General features: G+C 33.8%; 1 protein-coding gene across 3 annotated transcripts; it reads right to left on the minus strand.

Annotated features, from left to right (window-relative positions):
• Positions 1-510: 510 nt before the first annotated feature.
• Positions 511-27,009, minus strand: LOC130900617 (F-box/LRR-repeat protein 2). Of its 3 annotated transcripts, XM_057811336.1 has the most exons (9): positions 26,909-27,009; positions 26,659-26,803; positions 13,445-13,846; positions 13,156-13,389; positions 8,788-8,893; positions 5,187-5,395; positions 4,962-5,122; positions 3,663-3,866; positions 511-2,367 (listed from the first exon to the last, which is right to left on the minus strand). In XM_057811336.1, exons 3-9 carry the CDS (start codon positions 13,772-13,774, stop codon positions 2,232-2,234), a joined length of 1,380 nt encoding a protein of 459 aa, XP_057667319.1. In that variant the 5' UTR covers positions 13,775-13,846; positions 26,659-26,803; positions 26,909-27,009; the 3' UTR covers positions 511-2,231. The 3 variants fall into 3 exon arrangements, with proteins under 3 accessions (XP_057667319.1, XP_057667317.1, XP_057667318.1); XM_057811334.1 differs by lacking the exons at positions 26,659-26,803; positions 26,909-27,009 and adding an exon at positions 24,882-25,243; XM_057811335.1 differs by lacking the exons at positions 26,659-26,803; positions 26,909-27,009 and adding an exon at positions 21,610-21,827.
• Between the last annotated feature and the right edge of the window lie 375 nt (positions 27,010-27,384).

Consider the following 27,384-nt stretch of genomic DNA (forward strand, 5'->3'; position numbering starts at 1 on the left):
AAAACTGCGTTTCCCAACCTTTTTCAGCCATGGACCCCTGGGAAATCAAGTACAGTTTTCACGAACCCCCTTAATAAAATAAATAGCAAAAAAATCGGATTAGGTATTTATTTTAGTTATTACAGATACAAAATAGGTACTTATAACTGTTTATTATGAAAAAAAAATTAATGTGAAGGTTGGTGTTGTTTTTTTGCAACTAAATCGTTGATGTTGTAATCTCAATTTAGATTCTACTTATAATGTGTCTGTATTTTTTGTATATACAAGAGTATAGAATACCTTTTCACATAGGTATGTGGTTGAAAAAAAGCAGTAAATGTTTCAGTGCTTCGTCCGATCTTTCCTTATAATGTCTTTAGATTAACCCAAAAACTTATAATGAATATTCATTGAAATTGAATTTCAATTCATTGCAGTTCACAGGATATTTCTATTTATTGGTTTTCCTGTGCCGCTGTTAAGCCAGTAATATCAGTAACATCCGTGTTGAAAGGGTCTGATATCCAATTTTTATTTTTGTCGGGTACTGGAAAATAATCCCGAAACGAAGATCTCAAGGCGCGGAGGTGTGTAACCATTTCATCTTATAGTTGTGCTGGCAATATTGCTTCACCAACGGAATCCAAAAATGCTGATAGTGTTGGGAAAGGAGTGTAGTTTTTTTAAATTGTACGAGTTATCCAAATGTCAAGCTTTTTCAGCATCGTTTCAATTTTATCATCGACATGGAAGATGTTGTTACCTCTCCCTTGTAAATCCAAGTTCAGCTCATTAAGGGCACTAAATATATCAACAAAATATGCTGCCATTGTAAGCCATTCAAAGTCAGTGAGGTGATTAACATGTTTGTTGACGCTGTGTACGGAATTCTTCAAAAAGAACATTCTGATCTCATCTCAACTCGAAAACACGCGACACAACTTTGCCGCGAGACACCAACGCACTAACAACTGCTTGTGAATGCTTCTCATTTCTTCACAAATGATACCGAAAATGCATGCAGCAATGATGCCAGGTAATAGGTGGATTCATCTTCTTCACACGCGCCTGAAGACCTATTCGTGTCCCGGTCATAGCCCGAGCACCGTCGGTGCTAACTGCCACATATTTGTCCTATGTACTTTCATGAATAGACATAAAGTTGTTCAACACTTCAAATATTACTTCACCTTTAGTGTGCAAACGCACAGGTAAACAAAATAAAAAATCCTTACTTATGCTGTTGTTGTGTTCGTAACGAACATCTTATTATTATTTCTCTTTCAATAGGACCAGGTCCTGTTCAACCCTGTACGTTTGGCTCTCTTCCTGGATCTTCCTGAGAAGCTGAACTCCAGCTCTCGTACCACCTCTTTGGTGGTCAGCCTACAGGTCTGTATGCTCTGTATGTTCGGTATGTTTTAGCCCACTTAGGCCATCTGTCTTCTGACATTCACTCCTTATTCGGACCCTGTGGGAGACTCCCTTGAGGGTTCGTATTATTTTCATCTCTGTGGTTCTCATTATTCTTTCTGTTGTTGATGTCTCGGCTCTGGTTTTTGAGGCATATGTTTTATAGATTCTTGTCTTGCTCTGTGAGCTCATAGCTTTGTTTCTCTACACTATATCTCTTAGACAGCCGCTGACTTTTGATGCTTTCATCGCTTGTCTTCGTACCTTCTCTGTCAGGTTTCTTTCACTAGATATATTCACTCCCAGGTAATTGAATCTTGATACCTGCTGTATTATTCCGCTATCGGCTGCCAATTTGCATCGAATAGGATTTTTTGATATTACCATTGATTGTGTCTTGTTAACTGAGATGCTCATATTAAATTTTTCGGCAGAAATTTTCATCTCATATAGTAGACGTTGTAAATCTTCTTCATTTTCTGCTACGGCAATACCATCGTCTGCATAAAACATAACGAACATATGCAAGCAAATTTGCATCATTGCTAATATCTGTGTAATTTTTTTAGATAGATAATTTTAACGCACACCGTAAAATTAATTCTTGGTAGGACGCTAGGGGTCTGCGGACCACAGGTTGGGAAACACCGCCTTAAAAAATCAATTAAATAAAAAATAATAAATATTTTGTTATTTTTGAGAAATACGTGTTTATTTATTTCTTTAAACCTGTCATATTCCAAAGTAATTTAAAATTTTAATAGCTTTGGCTACAAAGGAATATTTAATCACCATATATAAATTAAAATTAAATACTTAAATTGCTTATTTATATACTAGTTAAAAATTAAATCTTTATAATTCGACAATAAATAATAATTAGAAATCCTACAATTTGTTAACGTCCTTACGACTGTCATTCTATCTGCTCTTTCGAAATTAGCCTTTACTACTTCATAGTAACGACCATCGCTAAAATAAAAAAAACAAAGTTATGTATTACTATTGCTTATAAGAATGTGGATGTATTTTAGGGTAATCCCTTTACAACTCAAACGTTTAATCCACAAACAGAATCATTTACAATCCATAAAGTATATACTAAAGATAAAGAGAGCGGCATGTAGGTAGAAATGTAGTCTTGGAAGAGAGAGCATCAGTTTACCATTATCTATTTCTTTTTGCTCGCTATAGAAATCAAAACTTGTTCTGTGGCGACAATGTGCACTAATACTCAACTCTAACCGAACTACGCTGCTCCTAGAGATTAGGCATGGGCAGGGAACATTATATTTTGTTTTACGGCAGCCTCCGCCCCATTACAATTTCATTGTATTTCTATAACACATGAATTTTGAATAGTTATTCCAACTATGATTATTGTGTTACATCTTCGTCATCCTCGATCCTAAGACTCGCATCTCTAGTTATTCTCCCCTTTTGTCGTTCTCACTATTCGAAACTTCGATGTCATGGCGATTAATGCGCTATTGTTCGGCGTTTGTTTCGACGAGTTTGGATTACATGACATAAATCAGTGTCCGAGGGAAAGTGGGATTCGATCGTGGGTCAGAAAGTTCGAAGCCACTGGTTCGACTCTCAATCAGAAGCCTACGGCACCCCCAAGATCAACAACAACAGAAAACACAATTCAACAAGTTAAACGTAATCCTGGTTTATCGACTCGCAAGTGATCAGCCGAACTTGTATGATCCTGATAGAAGACATCAGTTTTGTGGTCAACTGAACCCGAATAAATAGCAAATACACAGTTTGTTGGTTAATGAATCTACCTGTTAGATAAAGAGGTAAAGTAAATATTTTTGGCAAATAAAAATCTCAAACTCACGCCCAAAAATATTTGATTAAATATTGTGAGTAATAGAACCAATATTCTTTGACGAAACTATCAACGGAGTATTAGATTTTGATATAGTTAGATTGGAACCTATTGAATGACCACTGAAATTCCCACATCTCATCCTATGGAGTTTTTTTATGGTAATTAAAAACAAAGTTTTTTATATTAAACCGGCAAATTTTAAGGAAATAAAAGCACAAAAAAGGAATGTGATTGCATTTAGGGTATTATTACATTATGAGCATTTGCATCATTTAAATATCTATTGGTTTACTTCTGTTTCAAATTTTCTTGTATTTTTAATTCCGATACGTCATTTTTAAGTTACCTCCTATTTTATAAATATGTCTATCTACCCTAATAATTATTGTTTTGATTTATTATTAGAATTAATACACCTGCTTACCTTAAACATAAGCATTTTAACTTCAGGCATTTCACTCTAATAGTATCTATGGCTTTTTGACTTTTATCTGAAAACCTGAGATTATCAGGATCCCATCTTAGTTCCAACCTTTCCAAATTCAAACAATTTCTTGCTATAGTATCCATTAGTTGATCAGCTAGAATATTTACCCCTAATTTTTCTTGCGTGCCCATGATCAGTATTCTAAAAAAACAATGATAAGAAAATCTTCACAACTCCACCGGACACTCAACAATCATCATTTATTATCTTTTGGCAATGCAAAAAGCTATTCGACGTTAATTCGTGTGGCATTATTCGGCAATTTTTATAGATCTTGCCTAATGATTTCATATGACGATGTTTCCAGAGTTTACCGTCTTTACCAAGAAACAGGTAACTTTCATCGAAGACGTGGTGCCGGAAGCTCACACAAACGCGAGGGGTGGTTGAACAGTAAAAAGAAAATTTAATACAGCTAACCTCTACAATTTAAGTTAATTGGAGTGACGTACAATGGTGCTCCGGTCTCTCTCAGACGAAAGCAAAGTTTGTTTTTATGGTAGCGATAGAAGAGGATGAGTCTACAGAAGACCTGGAGAAAGATACGCGTAGTATTGCATAAAAGAAAACGTGGCTTTTGGAGAAGGCTCCTGGATGTTTTGGACATTTCAATAGAAAAAAAAGCCGAGATGGTTTTTATTGAATCTGGCGGTGGAGCAGGGGGTTTAACAGCGAACTGTTAAGTAGAAGAAATATTAGTGGATCACATCGCCTGTTTCATCGCCGAAAACTTCATCTTAATGCAGGACAATGCCCGTCTATAAACAGCAGGTTCCATAGGACAGTATATATAGGATGTCGAATTAGCCAGCGCGTAGCTCGGATTTAAATCCTAACAAGCATATATGGGAAGAACTCAAGAGAAAATTTGGGGCTAGAAGCCCTGCACTGCACATCAAACAAGATGAAAAAGCGATTGGAAGTTGTTATTATAATTCTTTTCATTGTTTAAAATTCCTTTTTGTTTGATATTTTTCCTTTGCCAAAACAAATAACTCAATAACAACATAGACCACTCATAAAGCTAAGACTATGGCTTTGGGATGCAAAAATCTGAAAAATAATGGAAGCTACAGACTTTTAACAGCGACCGTGCGATTTGATGTTTTTGCTCACCAGTGATATAAGATTGTTTTGTTCTAAAATATGTAAGAGAAAATTATATATCTAGAAACCATCATTTAAAAATTTTCAGAAAGAGAGTTTATTTCAATCTTTTAAATTAATAGTACTTACTTAGCATTCGTAAGTATAGGTAGTACTGTTTGCCATAAAGAATCAGTAATGTGAGTCATTCCTGAAAGGCCTAATCCTAATAATTGATGACCATGTTTACATAAAAATTTATAGATCGCTTCTTCAGTCAAATTGTCAGAACTGTCCAAATCTAGTGCTATCTATACAAGAAAATAAAAAACATTGAAAACGCTTTGATGTAATTGTGAAGAAATATATGAGTACCAAGTTTCGTGACATGCCGGATTCCATCCAGGATTTTAATACCAAATCATTGAAACCGTTTAACTGTCCTGCACTTAGGAATCTAAGTCCTGGTATCCTCGTAAGCATATCCTGTAATGCTTCTGTTGACAGATCAGTTGCAGTTATATCAAGCTCTTGCACAGAACATTTTTCCCATTCTACTTGCATCAAATGTTCACTTTGGAGATCTAGAAAAGTAGGATGTAGTATACTGTGTAACAAGTGAGAAAATTCCATCTTTTTCACGAGTGATAAAATCAATTTCTTGGCTCGTTGCACACTATACTTTTTCTACAACTGCATAAATTGAAAAACTACAAGTAAAGTACCTAACATAATATTTATTCTTATGATTATTAAAACTGAAAGTATCCTGTCTCTAAACTGTTAAATTTTGCATATATTAAATTATAGTTGATGGATAAACTCTGAGTGTGATTACTATTGAGTAAGTTTTAGTGTGCGATATGGTAATTAAAAGGATTGATACAAAGTCTTGAATGTCATGAAGTGCATTTCTTTACTGCAACAAGTATCCATTATGAGCATGTTCAATTGAACCTTAATAAAGTTTTTCACACGAAATTGATGAAGAAGAAGACAGGACAGGTGCGAAGACATTACAGAAGCTTGAAAGATTCAATATCAGCTGATGTAAAAGTCACTTCGATTAACTCATGGAAGAAACTGTCAAATGAAGTGAGAAACTAATAATTTTCAAATTGTAATCTTCACATTGCTGTACATGCAGAGAACAACGGAAGTAATGGTTTGGATGGCTATTGTTTGGTATGCAATCATGTTGTATTGAATGCGTCCTAAAAACCATTTCACTGTTCTAATGTAATAAACTGAGGCTGCGTATGTTGAAATTGGTCTTATGATTTGTTTGTATAGTAGAAGTTTGTTTTGCGTGGAGAGTTTAATGTGTTTGCAAATTAGAGGGTGAAGTCTACCCATTGCAATTTTAGCTTTTTATACTTGTTTCTCGGTGTGAGCGTTTGTATTTGTATTTCCCTGCACAATATACCCTAGGAAGTACCCTAGGGTATTGATTGAAAGGATGGTTTGTCCTTTAATGTGAAGCTATTATTGCAATCAGCTGTTTTCTGTTTTTCCTAGCTATACGTCTGTTTTTAAGGCATTTATAGCTAGTTTATTGTTTACATTTTAGTAGATATATTTCTCATTGTTCTCATTTTACGAAAATTTCAGTCGTGATAATGGTAATTTCGGTTAAGTTAGGTTAGTTTGTAATAGCTGTTTGCGCAAAAAAGTAATACTCAATATAATTCAAAATGCTACGAATTTCCTAGTGAACATTAGTTTTAGTAATTGATGATTCTATGAAATGAGGTCAAACACTTTTAACTGGTGAATTCTAGTATATTGCTAGTCAAAACTTGTTACAAAATAAACCAATTTTAACACCGAAGGTACTAGTCAACACTAGTTTTGATTAATTAAAAATTGTTTTAACGGAAAGGGTTTGTGAAAATTAGTTTTTCCTATTCATAACTAGAATAAACTGAAACCGGGTTTTAATGGTAACAATAATGGCACTATAAAACTACAATGCATCTTTAGAGTCAAAATGTTCGTGCACCGCGTGTTTAATTTCGTTATCGCTGTTACGTATTTTAAGCCTTAACACTATTCCCACCAACACCAGTCAAATGAACTTTTTTAAATTATCAACTGGAATTTACTATATTCAACGTAAGTGATTCACCGTTAAACTTTTTCAACTTTTCCTCATTTATATGTTTGATACATTTTTCAATATTCGCTTATTTTTTTATTTTTATTTTCTTTCTAAGACTCAATGCCAAAACTATAAAGTCGTTAAAAACGAAAGGTAATGTAGTTGTGGTACGATTTTATCCGATAATTGCTTTCCTAACGAAAGTTGTTTCCAACGGAGGCAAGGTGTAGATTTACTCAATACAATACCCAATATACTGGAGAAATTTAGATAAAAATGTTGGTTAGTATCCGATGTACGTAGCAAATATATAATAAACGATATTCCGATATTTCGGAATAGATGAAAATAGAGAACCCTCAGCTCCTCTTGGAGGAGTTTGTGTGGAACAAATATAGCAACGGACAACTTTTTTACACGCTTATCTTTAGCAACCTAACTTTTAGCAACAGAACCGGACTTAGGCATGGGCCAACCCGGGCGTGCGCCGGGGGCCCCCGCTGCGGGGGGGCCTCGCGACGAGCCATATGATTGATTTTTAAACATATGAATGCAAGCGAAAAAATACATCCATAGCCAATGTTCAGAATCAACATAAATTTTTTTATGCGCAATCATTTTAAAAGTTCCGAAAAATCATCTTGATGTAAGAATTCACGTAAAACGCCCGCCTTACATAGGCCCCTTAAGTATTTTGGCCCGGGGGCCACGATGACTCTAAGTCCGGCTCTGTTTAGCAAAAAAACTACGATTGTTGGGACAATTGTATGTAGATAGTTTACAAATCCAAATCAAGAAAGAAAGTTATAATTCGCCGTTCATTGTACTTCACCGTACAAGAAGATGAAGCCCGAAAACCGGAGACAATTCAGTTGTATAATAGCACCAAATTTGGCGTAGATGTGGCCAGAAATTATTCGATAAAAGCCAAATCTCGCATGCATTCAATACTGAAAATATAAGTTGTGAAATACCTGTAATTTGACATGAAGTGTCGGTAATAGTTGGACGGGGCGAAATCAGGGTTAAATGGTGGATGTTCATTCTCTGTAAAGCCACATTCGTGTACAGAGCCTTGGTTAGCGAAGCATACTGCATACGGGAGCATTATCATGAAGCAATCGCACACCTCGACTGATTTTGACACCATTTTTTTCGAAAAATTTTTGACGCCTTAGACAGTCAATGTTTTTTATTTGTTTGCTATTCATGATCTTTACTCTTTTTGGCACGAGCGCTCCTTGCCGATGATACTCCATGGAATCTCTTTTGCATATCGAATCATAGTACAAAACCATAGTTTTAACACCAGTTACAATTGATCTGAACTTTCTTGGTCCTCCCGTCAAAGATCTAAAAATCGCTCACAAAATTCTGCTCGACGCTGCTTTTGCACTGCACGTGCACTAATTTTTGTCACTATTGAATGTCCAAGTAGGATCCTTAGAAGATTTGTCTGCACTGCATTTTTTTTAGGCACCGGTCACTATTCGTAGGCACGAAACAATTCAGACTAGATATTAATTGTTAAAAATGAAGGACACAAGTCACCGTAAACAGCATTCTGTTTGCCTGAGTGGAGGTTCGAACTCTATTATAATAAAATTGATGAAATTATTAAGTTTGAATTTCGTGTAAAACTTGTTGGAACTTATCACTGACACGTGCATAAATATTTTTGCGAACTATATATGAGGCCAGAACTACGTATTAGTACAGATTCGTGAAGAAAATATTTTCCTAGATACTGCATCATTTATCATAGGTTTGACTCAAACAATTATTTTTTTAAATATGTCTACTGCACTATGTGAATACAAATTCAATTGAACGAAATCTAATAGGTAAATCAGTTTGAATTTATGTTAAACTTACTAGTTCCATTCATTAATAAGCAATTGAGTCTCCTACTTCGCTGGAATAACGTTTTTAATGTAGATCCTGTCACTTTATTACAATAATTTACTGCCAAGCATTCAAGCTGAAATAAACGACATAAAATTAAACAAACAATATGCTAATATCATAGTTATGGATATGTATACACGGGCTTTCAATACTGAGGATCATAGTTTTTCATAGTAAAAAAATAATTTCTCGATAATAAATACAGTTTTACCGTTGTTTCAAATAGAGGTAAAAAAAAGGTACGAGGTACGAGGAAGTATATTATTTGTATCTCTATTACTTACAAATATAATAGGGAGTCAAATTATTCTGAAAACCCAGTACACAGATCTCTTGGATTGAAATTAAATTGTATTATTAAGTAAATTTGTCCAGTCCCATTAATGTTTTTATTAGTTATTCAACTGCTTTTGATTAATTAATAGTATATCGCCTTAAATTCACCACATAAGTCAAAAATGAAAACTTTTCAGGTAAGCAAAAAAATATGCTTTTTTATATATCGCGATCACAATACATAAATGTGTTTTTTTTTTAATCGATTACAGGATTTTTATATCAGTTATCTAGATTGTCGATTCTCTATTGAAAGACATTCAAAAATGAAAGAGGCATATTTTGGACTTAGAACGCAAAAGACGATACATAAAGTAACATTAGCTTTTTATAAAATTAATACCTAATTATTCTAAATTTAGTGCATAAAAAGATGAATCTACATACTGAAGATAAATTATTATGAACACATTAATAAATAATACAAGTAACTACCATTATTTTATATTTATTGTTCCATTCATTTGTAGTTACCTTACTCTGATACCTTATATTATTATTTCATGTCACTGTCAAGTATATCTCTTATGTCAATAGTTTAGTTTTCAGTTTATTATATTTTAATAAACTAATTAACTTGGAAAAACTACTCAAAACAGAACACCTGGATATAAAGTATGATTCCGGGATTGCTGTCAGCCTTTGGGTCCACTGGATACGAATTTTCGGAAATTTCTTGGAGGCTGCCAATTACGTTAGCCTTTATTCCGGGGATTGTTTATCAGAACCATACAAAATTTATTTCCCAAGAAATTAAAGAACAAATACATGGATATAAAAATAAAAAAGATCGATGTAGCAGTAAGAACATCAAGTCATCGTTTATAGAAAATGTGCTTTTAGCGAAATTAACACTAAATATAAAGCATCTAGAAATCTGATATAAAGAATATTCAACATTATCTAAAATTCATTGTGGAAAATATTTTTCACTTGTAATCCTGAAAGGTGTTTATGGATAGAGGGAGTGTGATACGAAGAATATTCAACATTATCTAAAATTTATTGTGGAAAATAGTTTCCACTCGAAATCGTTTTTAGCATCTAGACTCCATGCTAAAAAGACTCAACAATATAATGCAATCAATCTATATATGTTTACAATACTTTAATGCCCTTGAATAATTTTTCTTTTCTTATCGGTCTTCAATTGCTTCCACAAATGTCCTCCACAGGTTGTGATTCTGAACTTTTGAAATTCGGTTCTACGTTTGTAATCTCGTCCAACATTGCATATAACCATTTTTCCTTTGGCCTCTTGGCCTTGTACTTTCTTCCACCTCTTCAATTCCCTCTTAGCTAATCTATTTTCCGGTAACCATTTGCTATATCCCAACTATCTCATTTTTTCAGCTGTAATGTAACTTGTTACTGATGAGTATTTATACTGGTTCTTCAGTTCTTGGTTAGTTGTTCTTCTTCAGAGTCCTCTATTTATGTTTATTTCTTCAAAACTTTCCTTTCCCAGTAACCAGTTTCTTCTCCATCTATTAAAACCCATGTTTCACTTCCGTATCTAACTGTTGATCGTATTATTGTTTGATATAGTCTAATTTAGGATGTCTAAATAACTTACGATCTTATTGACTCACCCAATTGTCCCACAGTTTACTTCTTCTCGCTATTCTTCAACTTATGTTTTTCGTTTTTATTTGTCACTGCTGCTCCCAGGTATTCAAACTCTTAACTTTTTTGTATTTTCTATTCTCTCATGCTTTATTCTTTATGTATTACTGTCTACCAACCAAATTGTGTCTTGGTGCCATATATTTTGTTTTCTCTAATTATATTCTCAGTTCATAACTTTTGCTGCCTCGTCTAGTTTACAGAGTGCTCTTTCCATTCTCTTCTTTGTTCTGGTTATGCAAACTAAATCGTCTGCATATGCAATTATTTGCTGTTTATGGTTATAAATAAGCTCTATTGTGTGTTACTATCTCGTATAATTTTGTCCAATATTAGATCCAAAGCCACTGTCGATATTGGATCTCCTCTTTGAATCCTAAATTTATTTGAAACATTTCTGTCACTTGTTACTCTATGGTGTGATTTTTCTATCGTGACTAGATTCACAATTTTTTTGGGATTCCTATTAGGTTAAAGGCATTTAACATTTTATTTTAATCTACTTTGTCATGAGCCTGCTTAAAATCTATAAACACTAAATGTAGGCCTATACTTCACTCATATATTTTATCCATTAACGTTAAAGGTAAATATCTGATCCGTTATTACTCTTCATTTCTTGAAACCTCCTTGGTATTCTCCCACTATCTTTTTTATTCTCGTTGAATCTGTCTCTCATAACTCTTGTCTAAGTCAACCAGAAGTGGTATCTATCACACGTACTTTTATCTCCCTTCTTGAATATTGGACCTATTCCAATAATGGACACATGAAGCTAAAAGAACTTAAACTTCTACGTCAGAACAGCTCAATAATTCCATAAACGAAGTTCCTGGTGAAAAATATCTAGCGACAAATGTGATATCTAGTCAATTACATAGTTTTTTTTTTGTTTTTTTTAATAATGGGCGTTGTCGGTGCTTATCGTGCACCAGATTTTTACTCCATGCAAATTATAGATTTAGAAGATATTTTCATGGTCAGTGTACCGAAAACAAAAATAAACAGAAAATAGAAATACTTATTTATAATACTGTTATTTATATGATTGGTCTTGTTTTCTCCGTTAGTCGGCAACTTTATTAGTAGATCCTATAAAGCAGTCATGACAAAGATACGGCCCACGGGCCGCTTTCGGCCCCTGTGCCGTATCAATAAGGCCCGCAATTGCAATGTATCGCAGAAAGAAAATCATGTTTTTTTAGAGCTTTTAGACTTCTTTCGATTTTTCTACGGATGTTTTAAATACTCGTAATCTCAAGTCTACGGATATTTATAAGTAATTTCATTGGCACCGCCTACCTAGACAAGTGAGAGAGAAAGACAGTATCGCCATCTCTTAGCAGCAAGTGGAAATATCCTATTATTTTTGTCGAGAACGATAGAATCTCCCACGCGCTTCGAATCTAGACTAGAACCTTCCTTAACCATATAAAACGAGTGCGTCGGCGCGACATGAGTCAGTTGAGTCGAGTAATCGAAGCGCGACGGTTGGAGAAGGATTTTAATTGTACCGCGAAGTAGTGATTGTGAAGGTATTTTGCTTTTGTGTCGTGCGCGTGCGATATCCATAATTGTTGTGTCGAGTTCCATAATTGATACGATTTTGGCATAATGTCACAAAAACGTAAAGTTGATGTGTGTGCAGAGCTTTTCAGTCTAAATGCATATTTTTCCATAGAATGGAAAGGTAAACCACTGTGTTTTATTTGTAATCGAACAGTTGCTGTTTGCAAGGAGTTTAATTTGAAGATACACTACTATACGAATCACAAGTCGAAGTTGTTACACTGAAAAAATAATAATCGACACATTGTCATATTTAAAATCTAAACTTCAAGGTCAACAATCGATGTTTACTAAAGCTGATACAGAGAACGAAGATGCCCTGAAATCAAGTTTTATTATTGTAGTAGAAATCGTGAAAAGATCAAAACCTTTCAATGATGGTGATATTATTAAAGACTGTATGTTGAAAGTTGCCGATGTTTCATTTCATTGCATGGTTCATCTTAAAAGTCAATAATTCAAAATATTTCGCTCTTAAGAAACACTGTTGCTTCAAGAATAAATGATTGGATGATGGATAATTACCCGGAATTTAACAAGCACACAGCATACATTCTTTGCATGTTTGGTCGTACGTATTTATATTTTCCGTCATGAAAAAAAAGAACTAACATCCCACAAGACTTACGAATGAATATCTCCAATCAATTCTTCAAATAACTACAACGAATATGATACCTGACATAATGAGCTTGTCAAAAACAAGAGAAGTCAGGTATCTGGATCCTCGAAATCAACATAATTACCTTGCTTTTTACTTTAACAAATATCTAGCAAGCCAGTTCTCTCACTAAAATGACTTACTTGTATACAATTTGAACTAAAAGCGTCAATATGACTGTCGTCTACAAAATTGATACCATAAAGATTTATAACCCTCAAATTGGGAGTGGCTGATTTTAATTTATGTACATTTATAACTTCATATATTTCTTCTTCTTCCTCTTCTACTTTTTCGTAAGTACCAATAAGATGAAGAATCTCTAGTCCATTTATAAAATTGTAAATTTTTCTCATAAAACCCTCCATAAAAATGACCTAGAGAAAAAATTACATTGAAAAACGCTTTTTATTATTTTGGGATGTTATTTACCTCAGATAAGCATATGCAAAGATATTTCAATTTTGTGGGAAACGCCTGTAGCTCGCTAAAATCATGTAACTGCATAGCTGTAGAAAAATCTAGTAACATATGTGTTAAGTTAGGGCACTTATTCGCCAACTCGTGCAACACGGTGTGTGTTATAAGTTCTATAGGTAGTTCTATATACCGTAAAGATGGTCCGAACCTAATACTAATTAGAGCAAGAAGAAACTCGAGTGATCCTACATGTAAACCGGATATCTCGGGACGAAGAGAGACGTTTCTCCATAATTTGGTATCGTAAGCCATAAGACGCCATCTCTTGCACACTTTGGCCATTTGACATATTTCTTTGTGGCTTAAATAACTGAAGATATGAAGAAGAACTTTGTCTGGAAGCTTTTCTATGGTCTGAAAAATTATTAAAATATAAAGTAACAGAAAAAAAAACGTTATGTTAAATTTTTTACATTCTGTATTATTGAAATGTTTTATCTCACATATAGATGGCGACTCTCTAAATATAAATATGGGAAATGTCATTTGTCAAAATTTCATGACATCATTTATATAGTCTAGTTTGTGAATATGAAGTGTAGGGGTAAGGAGAACCATCTTAAATGAGGGGAAAGCTAAAAAAGTGTCCATTTATAAACAGGAAGTTATTATTCGAAGACTCACCATAATACCACTAGTGTAGCAAGTGGAAATGATATGAATTTAACAGTAATAAACAGAGTGAAGTTGAAAAATAAATAGTATTTGAAATCTCAACTACTTTATTTAATTATAACCTAAAATTCTTTAAAAACATGGACAGTGTTTGACATTAGCATGCTTTTTTATAAACCTAGGTTATTATATTGTTTTATATTTATTGACTTTATTGTTGTTATTATTATGATTTTTAAATAATTTAATTTATTATCCTACTTTAATCATTTCAGGCGCTGTTTTTAAAATCTTTCTACTTGCTACTCAAGCGCCTCTTTAATTTGCTCCCTTTCAACAGACACTTCTTGATACACTGAGATTGTTCTCCTCACCTCTATACTCTTTAATTCCAAATCCAAAATAGATGCTATCACATGGCGGAAGTTCCAATTTGACATATGTCATTTGATATTGTTAATTATAGGGTAGAATTAAAGTTGGAACCATGATCTTGTTTTTTTTTAGTATCACATGAGCATTATTGTTTCCCAGTTTCTGTCAGGTTAATTCATGTTAGTTTAAAAAAACTCGAGATATGAACACAACGAGTACTAACTTTTTATGGAATCTCGAAAAAATTTGAACTGTATGTGATGATAGATACTCTTCTAGTTTATTTTGTTGAAAAAGCCAAGAATATGAAATCTCCTTATGGAGTTTTGAGTATCAAGAAATTTATCACCAAAAAAATAATATTTTATTGTTGAAATTTCATGTATTAATTTCCATATAATATATTCGTTATTTTGGGCTTTCCAACCGTAATTCTCGTTTTGATCCTGGTATTTACAAGGAAAATACCTAATGCATTCTTTCCTAAAGAGCTTGAGGTGAGTTCAAAGGCATGAATTTTATTAATAGACGTCTCAAATAATACTAATGAATCATAGTACATTCTCACATTGACCATAATTCTAATGTTTTGAATGAGGTGTTTTCCTCTATTTTATTTGGTTTATACTAATTAAAAAAATTGAATTGAATTGAAATAAAAACTTTCGCCATTATAAAATTCTTAATATTCCAGACAGAGAAAACTGTCACAAGAGTGTGTCATAATAGTGTCTGTGTCATTCACAAAATATAAAACTTTATGAGGCTACTGGCAGCTCCTTGTTGATACTTTTTTTGCGTGGAGAGGACAAAGTTATATAAAGACTCATGGCCACTAGTGACTACTCAGTAGTCTGCGATTTATACTCACTAAAAATCTTCCCTCTTTAGCCTCTAATACTAGGTGAGCATTTTTTTACGGTATTGGGACAACACCATAGCTGCGGCTAAGCGTCGTTTATCTTTTATGTCAACATTTCTCTCACAAACTTTGTTATTACTTCCGGTCTTATAAGTATAGCTTGTCGAACCACCGATGAAAATCAAAAAATATGTGCGTGACGGAGTCCTCAGCGTATACACAGTGCACATAATCAGGAGCTTCAACGTCTATCTACACCGTATTGAAAGGAATTCTGTAAGATTCCTGACAGACACAATCTTGTACTTAATCATCATATAGGTCCAATGTCTTGTTTCACTCGTATTCCAGAGTTCCTACAAGACTAAGTAGGTCACCTCGCGTCCATGTTTGTAAGCCTTCGTAGTCAAAATTTCCTGCTATACCTTACAGTTTCTAGGCTACATATTTAGTGCGAAGAGAGGCCATCCATTTAATTGTTTTTAGTTCAGCGCTTCGTTATAAATCATCTACAGCTCATATCTATCGTACCTATTTATCGAGGTAAAGTAATTAGTTCGAATAACAAATATTCCTACTTAAATTCAATATTATTTATAAACTAAAATAAACTCTCCAAGTATCACTAATTGATGAATAGCTAATTACACGAACATCATTCATGGGTAGTAAGATCGATGCGTTATTTTAGAAGATAGGTTTAGAGTATATGGTGTCGCAAATTTGACATAGTTTTTACTTATTCCGATGAAACAATGCTTGAAAATTCTCAACATCGTGTGGCTCTTAGTTTTGAGTACGTTAACTATCATATCAGATCATTATTTCTGTCACCCACAATTTGAATCTGGCGTAAAGCAATTGTGAAGAGGAAGGAGAGTCTGTAAAAAGACTTTGAAAAATTTGTGTCTTAAGATATGGAAAGAGAACACGAGGGTAGCTACTTTAATTTTGACATTTTTAATAGTTAACGTACTCAGAAATTGTTGGCATAAGAGTGCTATTTGAGTTATTTACAGATACTTGAAACATTCATATTTCGACGTGGATCTAACCAACTGCTGTGTGCCGATCAACTCGCTTCGGCTTCGAGTGATGAAGCACTATCTCCAGCCATCGTGTAACGCTGGTTTTCCGAATTCAATGGTCGTCGCACTTCGCTACAGGATGAATCTCGTAAAGGTCATCTAAAATCGCATCAACATTTAACTGTCGCGTTGGAAAGCGCATAATTTGAGAAACGCTCAAAAAAAGTTCGTGTTGATTGGTGTCTTTCGAGACGAGCAAAACTTAACGAGAAATGTTCGCACACGAAGCATTTCAAAGCAAATGTAGGCCACCGTTACATTGGAGCAATGTAAAATAATCAATTCTGAATAGTACACCAGCATTTGCTTGCCGGAAGTGTTCGAAAAAATCAGGGAAACCAATCGCAGACGCCGAATCATTGTCCACCCCGACAATGTGAGCACTTCAGTTCAAATAAACAAACAAACAAAAACAGCCAAAACTTCGAAATTATGGGTCATCTGCTTTCAGTTCTTGTTTGGCACTCAATTATTTCTTCTTATTGCCGCAGATCAAAAATAAATTGCGTGGTCAACGTTTTTCTACACCTAAAGAAACGATTAATGCGTTTAAATCGCATGTTTTGGAGGTACCTCAATCGGAATGGAAAAAATGCTTCGGCAATTGGTTCAAACGTATGTGTATTGATGTTTATACATTTTGAAAAATAATAAAGCTGTATCCAGTTATAAATATTTATATAGTTTTTATTTATCCCAAAACCAAAGTAGCAACCATAGTAACATAATTTTTTTTATAATTATTGGAATGAGATATTTTTAAGTGAACTTTTCAAAAAAAACTAGTGGATATTATCTTCAAAAGCATCACCTTACACCCTGTTCAATGTATCTGTAAATTGGCAACATCACAAAGATAATCAAGATAATAAGAATAGCACACTGTAGGTACTATTCCAAATAGTGTTCCCGATTTTATCATGCTTTGAAATGTGAATCGCCCAGATAAAACCTCCGTTTACGCGTGGGTGATCACTTGATAACCTTGGAACTAATTCATCAGCTACGAAATAAGTGTTTCTCTAATATATCAACTTAGATACTCAATATTAATTTTGAAATGAAAATATTTTGAAAAGTGAACACTACTATTTATAAATGAAATAACACTCTCTAAATTAAACTTTTAGACTATATGAATCGTAGAACTTTCCATATAAACAATTTGCTTTTTGGTAGTATATTTGAAATTTATTTTCGAAAAGTGGGTTATGGAAAAAGTTAATACTTTGACGCGTAGCAAAACAACCTGCAACTGTAAACAATTTCTTGCATAGTCAAAATCTTAGATGAATACAGTAAGTTGCTTTATGCAAACCCGTGCTATTTCATTATGGCTGCCGCTAACAAAAACTAACTATTTTGTTACATGCTATTAACTTTTTTTAGGGTAATTCATCCATCAGACTTGAATCAAACAAATAAAAACTTTCAAGTGAATGCCAACAATAAATATCACGAATCAGCAGTAAGATTAGGGTCACCACAGAAGACAAAAAGGTTAGACCGCTCTATAATGAGCAAGATAATGCAGTACGCGATATGTCGGTACGTAAATGAAGCTCAGCTAATCAAATCCTAGAAAATCTTTATCAATTTGATCCTAACTCTGTTGCTTACAACTGGAAATTCTAGGAAGTAACTTCGATACTTTTCGTTTAGCGGCCTAACAAGCAATCGCGTAGATATAAGGGTGGTAAAAAGGATTATTAATTATTTCAACTCCATCACCCTCTCGTCAATAATGTGCTCTTTCTTACATAAATGCATGTAAAATTGAGTAAAATTTTTTGCACAATATTTTGAATATATACATTTTCCTATTCAGTTGTACTTTTTCGTCTTTTATATTCTACTGATCACTTTTATTTGTTTCAGAAGTGTAGTGGTGGATTCAACTTTCATCTACAGTTATGAATCAAAGCGTGCTCTTTTTGCATAAACCCCGTAAACAAGGCCTGGAAAATATTGATTGTAATGTGCTTTTGTTCCAAAGTGAATTTAGGTGGCATCCAGCAAGCAGATGGTTTACTCATGCATAACATTTCATTCAGTATATAGCAAATGCGTCATGATATACTGATAGTCTCTTCTGTCATTTCATCCTTAATCTGGTGTAATACTATTTGGTGAACCTTTTCGATGATATCGCTCGTTTTTAACAGTTTTTGAACGTCCCTAACGATCGTAGCCAGTCAAGTTAAAACGGCCACTTTTGAATTCGGCTTCCCAAAACTTTATGGTCGTAATTGAAGTTGGAGTCTCCGTTCACTCCTCTTTCATTTACATAGGCGTGTGGCCTTTCAAAAACAAATATTTAATGACAGCTCGATTCACAATTTTTTCCATTTTCAGAGAAATATTCTCAACGACTAATTTATACGAGAAGCAAAGCATTCAAAATGGTTGAAATTTTAGTAAGAATCTCTGAACGCATGCGCATATATATTTCTCAACTCATATTGATAAATGCTGATACCTTCAGGTTGAGGTCGGTAACTTCACAGACAACCCTCGTACAGTATTTGTATAGTTGTGGTAAAAGTGACTCACTTGATGAATTACAAACTCCATCTTTCACCTACATTACCGCTCGTTGAATACGAGTATATACAATTTCAAATTCTAGTCTAGAAATAAATATTGTTACTAGTGAGAACATCTGCTTTTATCAATCATTTTAATTGGTTCGCTAGAATAACTATTTGTCACTGTCAATCTTACAATTAAAAAGTACACAAAATATATATTTCAAAATCCTTAGGCTCAGTTTTGTTCTTCCTCTGCGCTTTTTACTATAAGTCTTCACCTGTTTCCGACCTCTGTTCTTTCTCTCCACTCAGTCATTCCCACTCTTCGCTAATCCCTCTCCCTCCATTTGTACTCTCTTGGTAATTATGTTTGTATTCAATCTGCACACATGTCCCAACCACCTTTGAGCTATTACTTGCATAATCTTAGACTTACGATATATATTTCTACCGGCGCAACATTCTTTCTCCTTCTCCATGACTCATTGTTTATTTTCACACCCCCAGTATATTTTGGAGTACTTTGCTCTCTCGCACTTCTATTTTTTCAGTACTCTTGTTGATTAACACCCAGGACTCACATCCTTACAGTATAGTCAGCCTGATTATTGTTTTGTAAAATATTATCTTTGTTGCTTTGGATTTTGTTTTTGTTTTGAGAATATTTTTCAAGGACCCTATAATTCTACTACCCTTTGCTATCAGATTTTCTATCTCCGTCTCATCATCAGTAATAGTAATCAGCACACCTAGGTAGTCGAAGGACTCAACATCTTCAACACAATTTCCGTTTTCTTTTCTGAAATGTGTATTTTCCTCCTGATTCTTCTTTTGCCGTTGCATTTACATGTATTTAGTTTTTTCGCCAATCACCATGAAGCCAAATCTTTTTGATTTCTTTTCCAATCCCCCCCGGGGTCTAGCTATAACACAATATCTTAAAATTTGATGATTCCGGTGGGGAAAAGAGGAAGGATAGAAATTTTAATGATGATAGACTTCGAAGTCATGAAGAAGAACGTGCTTTATTTAACGAAACGCTCTAATTGTTAGAAGCACAATTAGATAAATTGTTACAACATTTAATACAACATGAAACGGAAAACGTGAGGGATACTCAAAAATCTGAAAAACCAAGATTGGCGATGCAGTTATATATTTTGCTATCATTAGAAGACAACACTGTGCAACTACAATAGAAATTGCCTTCTTACAAAATGTTAGTCGTTTGAAGTAAAGTTTTTAAAGAAAGAAGAACTGCACTCATACAAAGTTCAACTTGTTACGAATTCTCAGGAGTCGACCATTTGGAATTTTGTGAAATCTTCTTCTTGATAATGTAGTATTTTCAGACAAGGGAAGTTTGTGTTAGGGTGGTACAGTAAATTGATACAATTGTCGCTACTGGGCTTGGGAAAATTCTCACTGCATTTAGATAAACACACCAAAAAATTGATGTTTGAGTAGGAATCACCAGGGGAAAATTTAATGGACTTTTTTGCTTTTGCGGAAATTTATCATCTAAGCGATATTTAGAACTTCTATGTATGGTAATACTTCCGAACCTAGTCGCGGCATTTCCGGATCCAAATAATAAGGAAAACTTGGATCCTAGTATTCGCTTTCAACAAGATGGTGCACATTATGGTCTTGATGTACGAAGGTTTCTGGATAACCAGTTTGAAGGAAGGGTATTAGAAGACAAGGACCAATGAAGTCGTCATCTAGATGAACTTCCTGAATTTTTTTGTGGGGACATTTAAAAAGTCGGGTATACATTAACCGACCAGACAATTTAGAAGATATAATAGAACGAATTAGATATGAAATGACTTGAATAACTTCGAAGATGATCTGTAAACGAGATCTACCATCGTCTTGAACGGGAACGGGACACACTTCGAACAATTCCTGTGAGAAATAGGTTTGGTTTAAGATATTGTTTAAGTTGATTCAGAATGTATCATTAAAATTAAGTTTATTTCGATTTTCATCAACTTCCTCGTTTTTTTTTCTTATGTTAGAACAACCATATTTTTTTAAATGATACGACAAATTTGACGCTTTATTTTTTTACCTAAGATGCATATTTTCTCACAACCTTACATAATAGTATGCATGATTTTTATAAAAGTTTTATAAAAGTATTCATTTATGAACCGTGCATTTGTCTTGGTATTCATCCATAAATAGATATTTTTTTAACAAACGTCCAAAAATAGTTGTGAACATCAGTTAGAATGCTTAAGGTATTAGCAGCATTAATACAAAACAAACAATTTGTTTCATTGCACATCGGGACACACACACACACAGCCCCGACTTGACACCTATTGATTCTATAAGACGGTCCATTAATTAATATGATGCATGTTATAAGGATCATTCAATTATAATATTTCAACATTGAGACTTGTCAAAAATATTCGTAGTAGTGAAGTATAGATCAAACATTCTAGCTGTATTAGTGCCATTTTGAATCCGTTCATTGTCTAATTTAAAATAACAACATTAAAAACGATCACACACAATAAAAGTAATTCGGAACTCAGTCACCAAATAATATTTAGCAACGCATATCAAGTACCTCAAATACATAAACTATATAATGGAAAAAAACTATTTTTAGCTAAATTCCTTTCATACCGTTCCAGCAAATGGGCTTTTAGCCGCCGTTCCATCCGTCAAATATACTTGGGAGGCTTCTAGGGCTAGTTGCCCCCACACATCCGGTGATACATCCATATTTTAACGAAAATATAACTAATTTTAATACGAAAACTTCTTCCTTCAACACTAATAATTTTAGACGAAACGAATTTTACAAAATCCTGACGCAACTTGTTCTGTTGGCATGCGTTATAAGTTAAAAATAGTTTAAAATTATTTCGGTATTCATATATTTTAAGACAATTTGCAGGTTAAACGTATATTTGAGTTAATAAGAGGGGATTTCAGTTTTTTATGATGGGTCAGACGGTTTGTCTGACTTCAAGGATTTTCCCACTGCCATACGTGGTAAAAATTATACAATGGAAAACAAAAGACTATAATCCGACTACTGTATATAATAATTGTGTCTCTTATACAGTCTCAACGGATGCAAAAATAGTTAGGAGCTAATGGAAGGAGATGGAAAGGAAAGAGGGATAAAAAAAGAAGAGACAACAAAAAAACTAAAAAAACTAATAGATAAAAGCAGGAATGGCAAACACCTTTAGGGAATAGAATCCATTTTTAATGTATTAAAGGATAATAAGGTAAAATAATGCCGGTAGAATAGGAACAAAAGGTAAAAATGTGTAAAAAGAATTTAAGAAATATGTGAAATTAGCAAGGTATAACATACAATAGAAGCTAGAAATACTCTTTCTAGTAGACTAGAAGATTAAAGAACTTCTAAGAAAACCGACGGAACAAATTTAGCCTATGAAGGCAAGAACGAACCAGGGTAGCAGAGGGGCCTATAACGAGGCAAGAAAAAAAGGCTGCTCAAACAGAAGTCCAGGATGGCTCTGAGTGAGATGAGGGGTTTCAATTGGTATGCCTGCCGTTGTATTATCCAGAAGTGCAGCACTGTTGCAACTCCCATTACGTACATGAGTACATAGAGCTTAAAGAGTGGCTCAGTCCATCTTAAGTTATTATACGTGACACATCCGTAAAGTAAGTTTCCCGACGTTTTCTCTTTCAAAGTAAACATACTTATATTATATAACTAATCGTAGTGTTGGTCCTAAATGGAAGGTATTGTTCCTTCATCCGCCGTCTGCGACGGGTGGTCGGTGATTAAGTTATTAAATGCACAAAGCATTGCATAACACTGCGGAAATGATGAAGTACCATTCAGAGCCAGTGACGTAGAATGTGCACGTGTTGTGCTCCTTAATGACAATGCTCGTCCACATACCGATCGACGTGCATAAGATGTTTTGACACAATTTGGCTTAGAGTTCGACGATAAAGTCTATGACCATTTGGACCTGATAAAATAAAAAGCCTTTAATTGATCGTTCAGTTAATTTGCCTCACTCGATTTACGAAGTGAGTTTTTCATTGTTCTTTAAAAGAAACAACTAGAATAAATTGATAATCAAACTATTATAACTCTTGTATATTTTGCAAGCTAAAACGATTAGTATTTCCAAACGGATTTTTTTTTCTTTTCTTTCAAGAACGTATTCAATAAAAAAATTGCATTGCAGATTCCATAGATTATTTTCATAGGATTTTGTGCTTTTCAGGTACATATTAAATAAAAAATATGCTTTCTGGGATTTATTTATGCATTCTTGAGTCAGTAAACATTCTGTTTTTCATAAAACGATGTATGTACATATATATTTTTGGACTTGTTTTCATCGACGAATACTGGTTTATATCACACTTTAATTAACGTATTTGTTTGTTGGTCTGTTTTTTTGGATGGAATTTTGTAATAAAATTGTCACTAGCATTTAACCCAATTAATGACTTTAAATTTCACGCCCTTTTTAGCTTTTTATGATAATACATGATTCAATAGAAAAATTGCTAGAATATTTAATTTTTATAAGACACAGAATGTTCTATATTGCATATCAGTGAAATTTTAAATTAACTTGATCTCAAAAATTTTATATCGACTTTTTTCTAAAATGAATCATTGGTATTGCTAAATAGATGAAAAAAGAAAAAACTGAGTATCAAGCTATTTGTTTTTGAGAGATATACGCTGATCCTGAGCAAAAGAGCTGATTTCAATTGTGGTTGTATCAGCTTGGCTTTCGACGATCGTTCGCGACAGCCAAAAACTGCGATACCAAAAATATTCAACACATGGTACCCGACGACGGCGGCTGGATTTTGGTTAGATAGATAGAAGAGGCTATCGGCATATCAAAGAAAGACATTTTTATACTGATGAAGAACTAGGCATGCATAAACTATCCGCGTTTGCTTATTTTGGATACCTGGATCCACTACTGCATTTCTGAAACTAAAAAGCATTTAAGACAGTGGATTGCCACGGGCCAACTTACTCCGAAAAAGGCAAACACAGTTTCATAAGTCGCAAAAGTTATGGCGACCGTTTTTCGTGATACCTAGTCATGGGATTGTGTTCATCGACTATCTTCAAAAAGGTCAAAGTATTATTGCTTGATAAGATGAAGAGAGGCATTGGAAAAAAGAAAACACACTTGAAGAAAAAGAAAGTTCTTCTTCATCGATACAATGCGCTTTCTGGCAGTTCGGTGATCATGAACGAAAATTCACGAATTGCACTTCGAATTGGTAAGCCACCCACCGTATTCTCCAAGTCTGTCTCCAAGCGACTTTTCCCTGTTTCCTAACCTTAAAATTTCATTTGCGGGAGAGGGATTTTCCTCATACGAGACATACGTAAATTCCTATTTTGAGGAACACTATAACGATAACTAATTAGGGTAAGGATTAAAAGTATTGCTGGAAAAAGTGTATAGACTGAAAAGGTAACTACGTTAGAAAATAAAAAATATGATAGGAAAAAATGTGTCGTTTCTTTGTTAGGTCGATCTTATTATAAAGTATAAGTTCTATATATCCACAATGTATTTTCCAACTTTTAAAAATCTATTATACCAAAATTTTGAATTTTAAATGCATTTAAAATAAAAAAATCCTCGTAAGTTTTACCACGCCAGATTAAAGGTCTCTTGTTTCCCATGTATTGTGAGATTTTTGAAAAAGTGCTAATATAAGATAAGCGCTCTGAAAGTGTTTATTTTGTGTTTCATTATTTAAAAATATAATATGCGACTTCAAAATAATGTTTTTAATATTTTCTCGGAGATTCTTATTGTAAATATAAAATTTCAACTCAATATAATCAGAAATTTTTCCGTATTAAGGTTATTGACCTTTGCATGAAAGAAAAACTATTCAAATCAAACACTTACGGTAGATTTAGCTTTTCTTTTTCTAAAACTACTTTGCAAATTAATTTCCTCTCCTCTAATATTCGGCACATCCAAATTTCCAAGAGTAATATTTCCCCAAACGTCCATCTTCCACAACCGCTACACACACAGAAGATAATTAAGGATTAAATGTTAATTACAGCACATGCTACACGTTTCCCACCACACTCTGGCGAACTAAAAATATTTAACACCTTTCATCCGCCGGTAATTAATTTATTTAAAAATTGATTAATCAGTTTTATGTATCTAATTATTTTCTTCATAAAATGGAAGTACGAAAATAGTGGGCTACAGCCGGGATTCTGCCAGTTACTATGACAATATTTAACATTTATATTGGCTTTGGCAACTGATTCAATCGTAAAGGTCTTAATTAGTAGTGAAGAATCAGGACCGTCCCAATACATTTTTCGATATTATTAGAATCTATTTTGTTGCATCAATTTTGAGTTTCTGTACATGTTTATAAAATAACCACATATCATCACAATTTAATAAGACATATGTTATGGAATAAGTTACAGAAAGCCATTCTGTTTTATTTTCTTCAAATTCATTTGGTTGATCATCATATGAAGTGTGAGATATTTTTCCTATCGAAACCATTTCAAAAAGAATAAGAATTTTTCTTCATTAATAACGTGACCATATGTAGCGATTTATGCGGAATTGTCCTGCTTTGAAACTGTCTGCAAGAAAATGTTTATTGGGTGTAGGCGTATCACACAATGACTGCACTTTTAATTTAATCCCAGCATGTTTTAGACAAAAATTAAGATGGGCTCAAGCTATTACTGGAATTTTGAAAGAGTTAGTTAGCCAGTGATAGTAAGATACCACAATTAGTCAAAATTTGCTCTCAAATATAGCTCTATATATATTTTTAATTTCGTTAATAACTCGTCTTGATTTTAGGTTTCTTTTTTAAAAAAAAAGTTTTCAGAAACAGTTCGACCTATTTCGGTCAAGCCACAAGAAACATAATGTAAATAAACAGATCTTCCAAAAAATACCTCAGTGGACGATTTCGTACCAATATATTTTTTATATCCGTATCTCGTTCACAGTGTTCAGCATTTATCATTTAATGACTATCTGCTACAATATTGTATTACCGTTTTGCCGAAAAATTTTAACCGCGCGAAAAGTCCCAATTTTGCTGATACACCCCATGCCTCTACAATTCCGATAAACTCTTACTCAAATCCTAGCACCAGAGCATTTACTAATCTTTTACCAGCTACCAACCTTGTCTTTTTATTTTATTGGAGATCAAATGACCTCTGCCCCAGAAGGATGATGAATCTTTTAGATATAGATATTACAAATATAACAGGATGGCGTATACCCCCATCATAATCTCAGGATCACAATTCGAAATTGATTGGAAAAAGACTCATTTGAATCGTTTCAAAAGAGTCAAAAAAGATCGAAATTTGGCGAATGAAAGCACAAAGGGTAAATTCATACATGTTTGAAAAATTCATGTTGCATGATTAAAACTTTTGTGTATTCTAGTACACATTATTTTACATATCTCCTAGTGGAAACTGCAATCTGCCTATTCTGGTAATAAGCATTTGTTATGACTGAAATAGAGAATTTGTAGAGTGAATGAGGTTTTTTTAATTATTATTATGAATTATGTTAAATTTACTCAAAATAAACTTATTATTGCCTCTCCTGTAGACAGGTTGAATGGCAATTGTTGTTACAGCCGACGCACTTCAGTGTTAGCTAGCACATTTGATACCTGGTTGATTTATGATTCCGCCTATTTCTTTCCATATATTATTCCTTCTCTGTACATCGTCGTATTTGGGGTGTTGTAGGTCATACAATTCCTTCTACTGCTCTACTAAAGAAATTAACAATTCTTCATCCATGCCGTACCTAACCTAAAACAACCACACCAGACTTGTATGTAAAACAAGCGCGTGATAGGCGGAAAAAATAGTTGATAAGCGAAGAAAATAGTAAACATTAGTACGATAAAAAATTACCTGAATAAATATTGTTAACCTAGATTCGGCTTCTGTTTGGTAATTCACGAACAGCACTTATTCAGCCGTCTACTTGTTGCGTCTGCCAACGCACACTCAGGCGAGCCGCATTGCAACGAATAACATCGCCGCAAAAATACGCCTGGCTAGCGATGCGCCAGTGCGTTGCGATGCGGCCCACCTTAGGTGTGCGATAGTTCATACAAAATGTATGAAACTGATTCAGGAGGATTTTTGTTATGCGTTGCGGCGTTACGCGGCCCGCCTCAGTGTGCGTCTACCTTTTTAATTGTTTGAAGATTTCTATATATAAAATAATTGAATAATGACAGCACAGTACTGTAAACCATAATAAAACAGTCACAAGCAAGTAATTAGTAATGAAGTCTTTGAATATCTGCTTTGTTCACTGAATTTTAGACTACCTGTATTGAAATGTTTCTTCTGGAAAATATAAAATTTTACCCCCTTTCCAT

The sequence above is a fragment of the Diorhabda carinulata genome, chromosome X, assembly GCF_026250575.1.
Source record: "Diorhabda carinulata isolate Delta chromosome X, icDioCari1.1, whole genome shotgun sequence".
Taxonomy (NCBI): domain Eukaryota; kingdom Metazoa; phylum Arthropoda; class Insecta; order Coleoptera; family Chrysomelidae; genus Diorhabda; species Diorhabda carinulata.

Excerpts from the sequence above, each read along its gene's own strand:
- LOC130900617 (XM_057811334.1), bottom strand. The coding sequence starts at position 24,989 with ATGGACGTTTGGGGAAATATTACTCTTGGAAATTTGGATGTGCCGAAT. Across the intron at positions 5,396-8,787 it reads CTTATTAATGAATGGAACTA|ATCTCCAAAGTGAACATTTG; the intron begins GTAAGTTTAACA and ends CTACTTTTCTAG. Across the intron at positions 3,867-4,961 it reads CCTATACTTACGAATGCTAA|AATACTGATCATGGGCACGC; the intron begins GTAAGTACTATT and ends TTGTTTTTTTAG.